This window comes from Phalaenopsis equestris, unplaced genomic scaffold (genome assembly GCF_001263595.1).
Source record: "Phalaenopsis equestris unplaced genomic scaffold, ASM126359v1 Scaffold000036, whole genome shotgun sequence".
NCBI classification, from domain to species: domain Eukaryota; kingdom Viridiplantae; phylum Streptophyta; class Magnoliopsida; order Asparagales; family Orchidaceae; genus Phalaenopsis; species Phalaenopsis equestris.
In genome coordinates, this window is record NW_018164478.1 from 1,323,187 (window position 1) to 1,337,740 (window position 14,554).

The following is a 14,554-nucleotide window of genomic DNA, read 5'->3' on the forward strand; positions in this document are numbered from 1 at the left end:
AAGTCCTTCAAATTTAATTATTTTATTATTTTCTAAATCTTATTTTTAATTACAACCAACGAGATGACACCAAACATGGTTACATTTATTATACCTTCCACAAATAAATGTTATAATGTGATCGCTTTGGGGTAATGGATTCCATGATACTAACCTTATGTACCATCCAAATGGGCTTGAAGAAGCCTTGTCATATGAACGAGCTTGTTCCAAGAAAGCATCAACATTTAGCTGGTTTGAAAGAGAAGGAGATCCTCCGGCGAGTTTCATCAGAACAGAGATGACAACCTCTTGGATGGAAATAGATAGCTATCAGAGATTTTCATATTGCAATGAGTCGCCAGTGCATGATGTTACTTTGAAGTGCTGCACCTTTATTTTTTTTTTATTTGGAGATTCTCATATTACATAAAGGGTCAGCTACATGGATCCTTTTTCTCCATTGTGTCCTATTGAGTGTCATTTTTTTTTGAGTTAATTCTAAAAGATTAAGATCATTTTTAATAAAATAAGCCCAAGTCTTTTTAGGTTTACTTCTGCTTTTTTTAACATAAATTGAATCTAAAATATATACTCTCCTATCAGGATCATCAGATGGTCAACATTTAAAGTGACCAAACCATCTAAGACAACTCTCTCAAATCATGTCCGTCATTGGAGCTACACCAATCCTATCACAGATATATTCATTTCGTATTTTGCTCTAAGTGTCAAGCCACTCATCCACCTACGCATTCTCATCTCAGCAACACTTTAATTTTTTTATATATTAAAATAGATAAAATAATATAATTTTCCTATTTCTACCGAAGCGCCACTCAAATATGTCTATTTCGCCACCACATCAAACATGTGATGCATGAACAAATAAAAAAATGAAGAAAAAAGATAGAAAATCCCAATGTAAGCCCGTATAAATCCCGTCGACCTCTTTTCTTCCATACTCTTCCCATCTCCTACACAAGAAACCAAAGGCACACATGAACTTTCCCTCTCTTCCTTCGCACATCTCACTCATGAGAGCCCTCCATTCTCACCTCCAGTTCTCCACCTGCCCTCATGCCCACACCCACCTTCAATCTCATTCTCCTTTGGCAAAGCACAAATCCTTAGGCCAGAAACGAATGCCCGCTTACACAGCTCCGTAACTACCAAGCCACCGTCAAGCCTGCCGACGGCCCAACAGCGTGTTGTTCGCAGCCGCAGAGATTGAGCATCGCCCATTTCCCTTCACTGTGCCTGCACCTCTGCTGCTCATGTGATCCAACCAACTATCCTGTGGCTCCGCTCACATACAAGCCAAAATCCCCCATACTTCCTTGCTCTCCTCCCTGCAACTCCACACCTACTCCCGCTCCAATCTAACCAGCCGAACTCTCCATCCTCACTCTTTGCTGCTTACGGCAAAAATCTGAGAATGTTTGTGTAGGTTGGACACAAGTTTAAACTAAAATGCAATTCGCATCAAGAAGCATGCAAGCATGTTTAATGTCAAATCCTAAATCATTAACATATACAAGTTTTCGAGCAGGTCATCTTACCTGTAGGGCATGATCATAAGCCTCACATCATAGGGACCAGAGTTGACGAGATTAAGTCTCAATCTCTGAGTCCACTCCACCTCATCACGAGAACTAGAGTGAACATGACTGATTCTTTTAATGATGTTTAAATGATATTTGATTAAACAAATGACAAATCAAAATACTCCAAATAATTCACTGGTAGATGACAATTGCGTTGATTGTGAATCTCAACTTGAGGGATTTATATTTTAAAGTCCCTATTCTAAACCACAAATATAAGAGTTCCAAATAAACACCTCGATGATGACTGTGATGAATGTAAATTTTAATATGAGGAATCTATTTTTAAAAATAAACATTTAAATTTACAACTTCAAATACTTAAAAGAGATTTTATCATATGTAAAGCTAAAGAAAAAAAAAATTCATCCACCATCTGCAATGATTACTCGAGGGTGGCAAATTCAACTTTAACCTAAGCTCACATGACGTTAATGCGTATTAAATATGTTGTTACACTTAAAATAAGCCACGTCATTAAGAACGTGGCTTGAGTCATTTGTTTGCGTGAATTGACATAATTGCTCCACAGATGAAATAATTACGACCAAAACCCTCTAGAAATGTGGTTTGGCTAAACATGCTCCACTATATTAAAAATATGATTGTAGCCCATATGCTCCTCAATTGTTCCCTGCGACTTTGAGCTATGAATCGTTTCAGTCATTTCTCAGTTAAAGCTGACTTAAATTTGTCTTTTTAGATAAACATTTGTCCCAGTTCTGCAAGATTTTCTTATAAGAACCAACCAATGATTGCTGATAATAATTCTATTATCAGTTTAGATCAACTAGCTCCTTTGACTAAGCAAACCAATATCCATGACAACCTGACGCGAATAAACCATGATATTTTGATCGGTTTCATTATTCCCCCCAAACATTCGCTCTAAGCTTATATTAATAAATTTGTAAGTTAAATCATAAATTTGTTACTATTACACATTGGATAATAAGCACTCTAATGATCATTCTTAATTGTAAGTGATTCCTCATTATCGAGAGAGATAATTAATTATAGGAGTTTGCACTTATGAGAAACCTCAAGTCCCAAATTTTAAAGTCCTCTCAAAAAGAGGGTAATATCTTTGGGGTGTGTCTTGTCTACTATCTCATCTAACTTATGAAAAATTTGACTCAAAACACTCGATACAAACTCTCTCTCTCTCTCTCTCTCATTCATCTTCCAGGGGCCAGGCAGCAAAGTTTGGGAGCCCACAATCACCTTTCTTGTGATGCTCACCACCACTTGAAACTTCTTAAAAGTGGGTAGCTGGGTAAATATATTACTAATGGTTCATTGGTAAATAAGTTATAATTGCCAATCATAGTTTGGATAAGAAAGTTTGAGAGTTGATGTTAGGTTTACAACAAATAATAAAAATTATGTTAAAAATAATAAAATGAATACCCAAATCAATTGAGATAAAGATTAATTATATTGTTAATCACTAAATGTTTAATGATGCTTATAAGCGGTTAATCTTGTAACACCCAATTTTGTAAAAGTGGGTGAAAATTTTGATAATTTTAAAGTATACCACAAATTTAGCATTCCCCAAAGTTTGATCGAAATAATTTTATAAAATTTTACATGTTGAATGGATCAATTTATATATAACACCCTGCATGAATTACAAATGCATGCAAAGATATAAGTTTGAAATTAAAAACTTAATTAAGTTTAATTAAGCATTTGATTTATTCATTAAACTTAGATTACTGTTTCCAACGACCTATTCACGTAATTATTAGTTGTGGGATGCAATCACATAGCTTAGCTCATAGTGAGCGACGATTTCCTCGTTGCTTTTGATTTTATCTTCCCACAAGACATGCGGCTCGATTCCTGTAGCACAAGCAGGTTCGAGCAAAACTGACAACATGTAGGGAGCCACAAGCTCTAATTTGTGGTTTCAGAGAGAATGAAATGTAAAAAATCCTCTTTCATGATATTTCGGGCATTCCTTAGGCATTCCATGTTTCATGTTATAACTTTGCAAGAACAACCACGAGACTGTCGAACAGAGAGCTACTCAAGTAGATCCATTTCATGAGGAATAAAAAGTCATAAATGAGGGAAGAGGAATAAAAAGTATCAAAGAAAGGGATTAGTCATGCCGAGAAGCCTTTTTGAGATAAGAATTCATAAATGAGTTATGTTGGGGTTAAATCACAATATAGGTCAAAAAAATTCATGAAAATCCTAAGAGGTTTATGAGTTCCAAGTTGTTTATACTAAGCGGTGAGCTCTAGGCGAGCCTGGAGAAACTCGTCGTAAGGTTGTTTCGTTGATTCAAGTGAAATAATCATGTGTTAACTTAAGAGTAATATATTTTTTTTAGGATTTGATATGATTTTTTTAAATATGTGAATGCATTTAGAATTTTTATATATTGAAGGATACATGCACACAATTATGTGAATGCTAGTTGGTTCTGCCATGATTATTATTTTCCTATGAAATTGATGTGATGAGCATATTGTGAAATATTTGTTTGCAGATATTCTTATCATTTTAATTATGCACATGATTATGCATTGTCTATCATTGATTATCACAAGAACTAAAATTATAGCAATGTCACAAGTGTTGTGTTAGGTAGACTATTACATGAATGCTTACTAGTACGAATAATAGAGAAATATGAGATTCACGACTTCTAGTACTCAGATGGAAATAAAACTCCAGGAACCGTTGGTATCAGACGAGAATAAAAAGGGGGAACCTTTAATACTAAGCATTAACTGAAAACTGCTATGTTGTGAGGAGTCCAACTTTTATAAATAATATGTAACATCCAGGCTGGGCGACTACCCACAAGCACAACAAGAGAATAGTTGAGGCGTATAAAATTATAAATGACATTCAAATGGTTAAATTGAAGACTCTTATGAAAATGCTTATGATTACACATGATGAATGAAATATATGTTTATACAACTTTCATGATTCCCCGCATTACATGTTTTTTTCTTTTACATGTTTTATATGATTATAACATGTTGTGATATGTATTATGGACATGTACATGAGTTGCATATAATCATGCACGTTATTTCTTTCTACCTATAAAATTTTTCTTTAGTCTTGATTATTACATTGAACTTGTAACTCACTCAATGTTGTTAACTTTAGGAAAGGGTGATGAGCATCAGGGCGAGTGGTCAGGTGTGATATGTACAACTTTTGTAATATATAATTTCAGAGATTATACATATTTTTTGGTACATAATTTATTATGTTGGATTTAACAACTCCGTGTGTGTGCGTGTGTGTGCGCGTGTGCGTGTGTGTGTGTGTGATATGATTTTTCCACGCCTACAAATATATGTGAACATGAATAGATTATAAAATAAAATGTATTATGAATCTTTGTGGTGATTTAGCTAGACTTGTTCATCACCTATGTCCTGATCATGCAAGTCAAGAAGAATGCTGGTGAGAATTTAATATGACTGAATCGTCCGCCTCTGTCGCACCGTGATTGACCCGAAAGGGGGGTCAGTTGGGGTGTGACAAATCCCTATCCCAACATCTTTTTTAATTTTAATTATGACCCAGATTGAAATCAAGCAAAATCAAGTTAAGTTGGATTTACTAAAAACTAAATAGAATTCAAGTCAAATTTGAGTCAAACATAACTTGATAGTTTTGATGATTACTCAAACTGAACTCTCTCGTTATCGGTCCAACTAATAAAAAACATTAATAAAATAAATTCATAAATCATGCTGAAAATCTATAATGAGTTCATGTAGTGAAGGAAAATTAAGTAAGATCAAACCAAAGGTTTGATCATCAAAATTGTGTGTTTACATATAAGCAATAAACAATTAATTACCCAAATGAATCAAAATAATCAAAATAATTTTTTTTGATAACACCGCCCCTTTTAAGATGGGGAGAATGTTTTTCCATCATAAAGCCCAGCTAACTCCCAACAATTTTACTCCTTATTAATAGTAATTAACTCACCTTGTCCTGCTTTCAACATCTTCTCCATAGAACTGTCTGCAGGGTTTAAGCTATAATTTACGATGTCAAGTAGTTGCACTAAATAACACAATGTTTTTTTTTTTTTTTTTTAACAAAACTGACCATTTACCACAAATATAGATAACATACCTTCGGATCTTGAGCAACAAGAAGTGCAGCTCTATCACAAGTCAGTTCAGCAGCTCGAAGCCATCTCAATAGCTGTTCTTCCAACCTCTGAGCTATAATCCCACCAAATCCTGGGAACATAAAGGCCGTGGTATTTCAGTATTACTTGCAAGTATGCAAGCTTAAGTCTACGGGGGATTTACATACATACCACCCAGTTCCTATGTATTTACGCATCTTAAACCTAAACTTTCTTTTTTACATTTATACCACCCAAATCTTTCATATCACATAAAAAATAACACTATTTCAACTTCTAAAAAGTGAAATGCACCTTCTCATACATAGGTAAGATGGCATGTATGTAAAAATTCAAGTTTAGGTGTTTCATATGTAAATACATAGGAATTAAGTGGTATGCATTTAAATCTTCCTAAGGTTATATTCAATCCCTTAATAATAAAGAAGAATGTTAAAAACCTACCAGGTACACTGTAAGCTCCCAGTGTTAAGATGTTAGCAAAAGTAAGCCACACGCCATGGTCACATTTCAAATGGCCAAGTTCATGAGCCAAAACAGCCTAACAATACAAGTTAAATCTAAACGGACATGAGTAAAAAAATCTGCTCACACATCCATAGTTGAACAACATGTAATGCTAAAATTGGTACAATATATGACAACATACAATAAAACACTGCTATATTTGCAAAAGAGGGAAGGGAGGCCGGTCAGTCCCAAAGGTCAGTCTGGTTCAGCCCAATTTAGAGGCGAATTGTGCTCAAAACCACAGAATTTTAACATCTTGGGAACTGTCTAGTTGAAATGCTAAGTCTCGAGTATAAATTTGTTGGAATCGAAGTCAAGATGGCTTCTAAAATATTTTGCAAACTTCCTAATTCAATTTTGGGTTTTTATTGATAAAAAAACTGCATTAAGAGTTTTAATTAATCAGGTTACTTTTGCAATTTATATTAGAAATAAATCTTAAAAAAGGAAGAAAAGAGCCCAATCTACTAGACCAAAAAAGTTACCTTGATCTTCGATTCTCTCCACGTAAGTTGTTGTTTGTTCTTCTTGCAGTGTAAAAGTAATGTATTATATTGGAAATATTTTGAATTTGTTTAGTTCAATCTTAAATTAAATGCATCACTTCACTTTTTTTATTTTATTTGAAGAAAAATAAAATCAATGTAAAACAAACATGTGGCTAGCGAGGCCGCGGCGAGGACACACAAACCTTCTAAATTAGGTGGATAATTAAGTTTCTTTCTTATAAAAATTATTTTTTATTCTCCTAGATCAAATATATCTAGTTACTATTGGATCTTTATATAAATAATGATCAGTACCTTTTGTTTTAAATCTTATATGATTTTTTCACAAGTACATGATATGATTAATACAAATGATATATATATGATTGTGTATGCATGTTTGGAGGATAGAGCTCACTCCCTTATGACGGGATGCGGTAAATGAAAAGGGAAATGAATGTACAACGTGGAAGAGCCACTGTTCTAGACGCTGGAGTTGCGCAAACAAAGAAACGACTCGTTTGCTCCACCTTGACAGAATCGGTCCAGGTTTTCCACCTTTCGAGGAGTCGGCCGGTCCTCTTGGGCCACTCTTAGTTATCCTCTTATTATATATTTGTTTTTGTACGAGTTTAGGGTTAGTTTTTGGTTTGTTTTGTATCGGGATGGTGCTTCATCTATATCTTGGCCTCCAAATAGCGATTATCTTCCTTATCCTATTTTGCATCCTCCCAATGCCGCTCTCGGCTGCCCTTAATCGCTACAACCACCCAGAACAACACTCGTTTGCTGTTTTTCCTACAGATTTCCCCTGTCCAGCCCTTCCTCTTCACTGTCATTGTAGTTTCAACACTCTACTTTTGCCACCGCTGCTGTACAACCCTTGCTCTTTGCTTCTGCCACCATTTGAGCCCTCCCTCCTTACTGTCAGAACCCCGGACAGCCCTCCCACATAATTCCCTAGTGTATGCTTGTTGTTTGATTGTTATTCACACCGACGAAAGAGTTGCCTTGTTGTTTTATGCTTGTCAACCGCCTTTTCCACCCCTGCGCCACCTTCCAAACTCTCGCCAACAACCACCACCATCCCGGTATCCACCCTAGTTTGAGTGTGTTGTATCTGTTATTATTTTGAATTCACGGCGTCATGTTATTGTATTTTTCATCTCAAATGTGTTAATTGTAACCGTCTATTTGCTTTTAGTAATAATATTTTTTTTCCTATTGTGTTATTGATTAACTCTTGTATCATTTGATATCTGAGCTAGTCTAATCCTAAACCCAAACGTATCACCACACCCTCTAAATTTTCTTTTCCCATTCCACATCACCCGTACACACCTCCTTCCACCTACCCACACCAAAAATAAAATTATACCACCGAGACAAGTGTCAGATGCCAATCAAGAATTTATCATGGAATAGATACAATCAATCCTCCATCAAGTGCTACAACAGCTTGATAAAATTAAGGAAATGAGACAATCTACTCGGGCCACCCAAACTCCATTCAATTAAAAAGCTGAAGTGTCTATCAGACGATGCAGAGACGAAGTGCATGTTAGAAGATACAGAGGTGAAGTGTTTGTAAGGTATTTCAAAGATGAAGGCACCTACCCCGAAAAATTGACCTGAAGTATCTGAGAAGTCCGAATTTTGTGGCAACGGTGGATTTGCCACATTTTGACAATCAATTGGATCCGGACGAGTTCATCGAGTTGCTTCAGACCGTGGAACTTTTCTTTGAGTACAAGGACGTTTGAACGAGGTGAATGGTGAAACTAGTCGCCAGCAATTTAAAAAATAGTGCATTATCATGGTGGAAAAATTTGAAGTATGTATGCCAACATGAGGGAAAAAAACAAGATTACGAGATGAAACGTGAGATGCAGTGCCAGTACCTACCAGCTCACTACCGACCGAATGTTCAGATCCCAATTTTAGAAGTTGAGAGATAACATCTTACAGGCAGGGTTCAAACCCATGATCTTACAGCCGACCCAGCCTCAAAGAAACTGATTCAGAGTAGAGAATAGACTGAGTGAACCAATATTCATAAATTTGTCAGTTTAAAACTCAGTTTTAGAAGTGAAGAGATCACATCACCGGAAGACTATCACATCTTACAGGCAGGGTCCAACCCCATGATCTTATAGCCAGAGTAAACCCAAGAAAATATCTAGACATACCTGTCTCAAGAAAAACTGATTCATAGAGAATAGAGTGAGTGAACCAATATTCATAAATTTGTCTCAGCCAAAAAGTGTTTCAAGTGCCACAAATTTAGGCATATTGAATCAAATTGTATAACCAGAGGAATGATCTATTTCATTAAGCAAGTTTAAGAAATGAGTAATGACATAGTAGACACTGAAGAAAGTGAAGACAAAGAAAAGAAATACCAACTGCCAACCAATAAGGAAGAAACGCCATCGATTCTAGTTAAAATCAAGAGAGATTTCAGTTGAGTTGACAATAGTTATTTTAGAAGGTAGCGAGTTTGAAGTAATGTGCGTTCATACAAAGTGTGAGGTTGTAGTGTCTCAAAACTATTTTTTTGTAGGCATTGAAGGGGGCAACAATAGGACTGGAATTGGATGCCCAAAATAACCATGAGTTTGAGGAGTAGTTACTAGACACAGGGCAACCTCAAATAAGAGAATTTCAGCCTACCATCTGAATTAATCCTATTGAGGGAAGTCCAACCTATTAGAGATGAGAAACTTCTGGGAGACCATATGGAGTCAATTGGTTATTAAATTCATTTCACCGGTGTACCCACCAACAGATGGCCAGACAAGAGGGACGAAACACAGCGTTGCAATTTTTTTCAGGAGCTAGCAAGAGAGAAATCTAGCACTCGAGTCCAAGTTCTACCAGAAAAGAATAAGATATCTCTCCAGAGGTTGCTAATGAGTGTGGTTCATTTTGCCATAGATTTCGTCCCACGGTTGATTCCTCTCCACATACTTATTTATCAAATACGTCCAATGGAGCACAAGAAGTGGAGGAACCAGTTTACAAATGTAGTGGCACAAAACCTGATTCGTGAGAATACTCGTTTATCTATAGTACAAGCTCAAATTGTGCCAAAAGAAGATCGATACATATTTTATCAGGATGTGCTCTGGCATGATAAGACTGACTTAACAGTAGATTATGCCAATTCCATTGTCTTCAATAAGGTCAATTTGACGTCATACTATAAAAAAATAGAAGCTATGACAGATGAGGTCGAAGCTCCCCCAATCCCGGGAGAATGACGTGGAAGCACACCTCTTCCCGACACCGGAGTCCATCAAACAAAGCAGTGAAAAGCCTGATTTGCTCGGATCGAACCGGTCCAGGTTCTCTCCCTTTCGAAGAGTCGTTCGGTTCTCTTGAGCCACTCCTAGTCACCCTCTTATTATATATTTGTTTTCATATGAGTCTAGAGTTAGTTTTTTGCGTGTTTTGTATCAGGACAGCCTCCACCGTCTCTTCTTCCCTTTGAGGGTTGTACCCTAGAATTCCAGATGGTGCTTTGGTTGTACCTTGCTTTCCAAGTGATGATTAATTTCCTTATCCTCCCAACATCGCTCACGATCGCCCACCATCGTTGCATCCACCCAGAACAACACGATTGCCATTTTTCATGCAGATTTCCTCTGTCCAACCCAGGCCTCCAACTTCGTTGCCGTTGTTGCTAGCCCTTCCTATTTACTGTGGCGTCCTTTTCAACCCTCCTTTACTTCTATCATTCCAGGCAGCCCTCCACATCGCAACTGGTTGTTTGTTCGTTGTCTGGCACAAGCGAAACAAATGTCTTGTTATTTCCTGCTTGCCAGCCACTTTTTCGACCCCCGTGCCACCTTTCAAACTCTCGTCAACCACCACCATCACCCCGGGATCCGCACTAGTTTGAGTGTTTGTCACTTTTGTTGCTATTTCAAATTTTCGATATCGTATTGTTGTAATTTCACTTTCAAGTGTAAAGCTTGTAACCGCCTATTTGCTTTAAGTAATAATATTTAATTTTCCTATTGTGTTATAGGTTAACTTCGATATCAATATATCTTTTTAGGTTGATTTTGCAAAAGATTATTGAAAGAATGTGTTAGTGACTTGTGTGATAGATGTATAATACATATACAACAACAACAACAACAACAACAACAAAGCCTTAAACCCACTATGTGGGGTCGGCTACATGAATATTTTTTCTCTATTGCGCCCTATTTAGAAATTGAGTTTGATAGTTGTATAATATGATAAAATAAAATAAATTAAGAACAGTCTAACAAGAAAATTGAGTTATATATATTAATATACACTGTTCTACTTTTGCATAGTTTTTTCTAAAATCTTGAATTAGTATAATTTAGAAACATAACCACCACCAAGCCATTTTAACTTGGAGAATAATTGATGAATTTTTTTAGGTGAACCTCCTTCAAGTTGAATGGACAATAGAAAAAATTTTACCTAAAAGATCGGGGCCCATAAGATAGGTAATATAATAAGTTCTTTTTTAAATCAGTTGTAAATATGAAAAATAATTTAAATTAAAAATATTTTTTATTTTAAAACCTTTTGAATATAGTTGGCTCTTTTCTGTAACAGAGATTTATATATTATTAAAATTTTAAAGAATACCTAATTAAGTAATTTTTTGTGTTTTGTGTTTGACCGTCAGCTCCCGTTTCAGTATTCTAAACTTCCGCACTGGGACGTGACATATCATATATTTATAACAAATTAAAATTTTAAATTTCCATCAATTTGCTTCTTCAATAGAGTAGAATATTAACATAATGAAAAATTAACCAAAAACCAAAAATAAAAGTAGGACAACCAATGCCCCACAAGTGAGAAAAAAAAAATACCAACTCATTTATTCAACTCCACACAAACTAAACAAATCTAGGGTTTAAAGCAAAGCAGCTAGAACAAAAAATACCTGCAACTCTTTTCTGCTAAGAAGCTCTACAAGGCTTGTATGGACAACAATGAATGGTTTTTTGCCACTGATTGCCAAAGTATATGCATTTGGGACAGGATTTTGACGGAGATACAGATCAGGAGGTTCTATGTTTAATACCTTGGCAGCCTCCACCAACAGCAGATAAATATCAGATAGCTGAAAGCAAAACATGATAACTCCAAATCAACAATTAGTACGATAAAAAATAGCTAATAGAGCAGAAAATTAAGTAATTCCAATGAATGAAACTTAGTTTCTCACTAAGCAGCACCATAATATTAATGCCATGATCAAACCATTAATGTTTTTGGATAAAGTTATAACAATATCTAAATAGCCTAATCACTTGCAGTAATACTCAAATGCAAAATCATTTTAGTTACAAAAAAAATGGAGAATTGGTAAAACCAAAATAGTTTAAAGTATTATTAGAATCTGAAAATTATTTTACTTGATATGGATATCTGAATTTATTAGATGTATTTTATTTTACAATTGTGATAAATTATATTTCAGATAATCTAAGGTTTAAGTTTAAATTATTTAGGATGAGATTAGATTAAATTTCAAATTATATAGGGCAATTGTAATCAATCCAAATAAAATTTGAGTCATGTATAATGCATACAGGATAGCTAGAAGATATACCAAAAATTCTCTTGTGGAATTACAAAATTCTCATTACTGAATTTGGAATTGATGTTATAATTTTACTCGAATGTTTCATCAAGATAGTAAGTATTTAAGAATGAAAAATAATCAATACGATTCCGACAAGGATAATAATTGGACAAACCACTAAAAGAGTTTTGATGAGCTAAAGAACCGCTCAATTATCTTACAAATGGCTCTTCCAATTATACATATGATAGCATATCTTAATCTTATAGATAAAATGAACCATATCATATTGAATCTCACGAAGAATATAAATATCATTTTTATAGATAATATGGTAATTACGCATAAGATCGTACCATCAATTACATGTCAGAGCAATTTTATCATGATGATAGATCATAATATATGTTCATTTTCAAACGACAAAAGTTTTAGAAGCCAGTGTCATCCCTAGAAGATAAAATATTTGGGTCACTTCCACTAATCCAGAAACATAATCTTCGTGAAGAATTAAGCTGTATAGATTATTATTGCAAAGATCCAGGTGCTGCATATGAACTTCAGAATAATGCTCAATCATCAGTAATCAAGCATCCTGCGATTCTAATCCTCATGTGTTTAAAGCTATTCCTTTGCAAAAAATTGAGATTGTCCAAGCTTATTAATGAAACTAAGACGAGATATCTTCTAGGAAGATTTACATACATAGCACTTAATTTTGATGTATTTACATATCTAACACCTAAACTTAAATTTTATAATATGTCACCTAAGCTATGGATGAAAATGTGTATTTTACATTTTAAAGTCAAAATAGTGATATTTTTATGTGATACAAAAGATTTGGATGGTATAAATGTAAAAAGTAAATTTTAGGTGTTAGATAATGTAAATAAAAAAGAATTGGGTGGTATGTATGCAAATGCCACTACCTTTTATTACCATCATTATTGAGAATAAGAAATTTATTGATCTACCATTTCAATGTTCTTGCTAGATTGTTCTTGAGAGATACAGGCGATTCCTTAAGTTTAAAATTATTATTTGATTCCTCAATAACTACACAAGATTACTTGATATCACGACTATAATATTTTATGCAGCATGTAAGAAGCGATGAGATGAGGGAATCTGAAGCCACAAAAATCTAATTTATAAATCTAGTTTTGAATGTTGAAGAATTAAGAGATGTGATGAAATAACTTCATCTCCTCCACTAGAGACCAATTTTTTTAAAAAATGACTCTAAGCTTTAAATTCGAACTATTAGGCATTGATTTAGCTTTTAGTTTGATTCAATTTGCTTTTAATTTTTTTGGTCTCAACTTTGTTGCTCTATTTATATAAAAAAGGGCTTATGACTTGTAACTATGCTGATTATTGAATGAATTGAAATGATTCTCTCTCCTCGCTTTTCTAACAAGTGAAATTAAGATTCTTTTTCTGTAACCAGCTTCACATCATTAGAAGAACTATTATAGTATATTGTGCTAGACAAAAGGCCCCAATAGGGTTTATGAGGAATCCTAGAAATCAATCAGTGATCCAATTAGAGCATCTCCGTGGGATGATTTCACTTAAATACCCATAATGAGCAAAGAAATTGAATGCAATAGTTCTAAAGAAAACGTGGAAGGAGAAGATCCAAAACTTCTTAAAGCACTCACTAAACTAGAAGCACACCTTGTTTCAAAACAAGTAGGATAAAGTTTGTAGAAAAGAAACAATCAAATATTCCATTTTCAATCATTAATGTTCCAAGGAAGAACTTATTTCTATTGGTAATGAGAGCAGGGGAGAACCTGTTTTTCAGAAACAAGCACAGATGTTCCTATATTTTCGAGAAGCATAACCTGCTCTGCAACTGAACCTGAAAAAATATAGTTCTTTTACTTCACGGAAAAATATACTTCTTCAGACTTCAGTTAGCACATAATGAAATTTTAACAAAAAAAAGACCATTGTTCAAGTAGACATCACCTTCTACATCCAGCATGCTCCTTCTTTATCTATCTTAAAAATTTTAGAAAAATTCATATCGAACAAGTCACACTAAAAATAATGAATGAGTTAATGTTTAAATAATAAAGGATTTGAATACTGAAATAAAAAATTTGAATGGTCGCAATATGACATGACTTTCCACTTATATATATCTATATCTATCTATCTATCTATCTATATATATATATATATATATATATATATATATATATATATATATATATATATATATATG

General features: G+C 34.4%; 1 protein-coding gene across 4 annotated transcripts in view; it reads right to left on the reverse strand.

The window, feature by feature from the left end:
• Positions 1-14,554, reverse strand: part of LOC110018758 (protease HtpX homolog) — a 29,776-nt gene that overhangs the window by 1,296 nt on the left and 13,926 nt on the right. For 2 of the 4 annotated variants that reach the window (XM_020716180.1, XM_020716182.1), the window contains exons 3-7: positions 14,118-14,185; positions 11,671-11,850; positions 6,178-6,274; positions 5,715-5,824; positions 155-288 (exon numbers count right to left, since the gene is read on the reverse strand). In XM_020716180.1, the coding sequence (XP_020571839.1) occupies positions 155-288; positions 5,715-5,824; positions 6,178-6,274; positions 11,671-11,850; positions 14,118-14,185 (589 nt within the window). Of the gene's footprint in view, positions 1-154; positions 291-5,564; positions 5,615-5,714; positions 5,825-6,177; positions 6,275-11,670; positions 11,851-14,117; positions 14,186-14,554 lie in introns of those variants that run through there. The other 2 variants (XR_002293396.1, XM_020716181.1) reach the window with 2 other exon arrangements.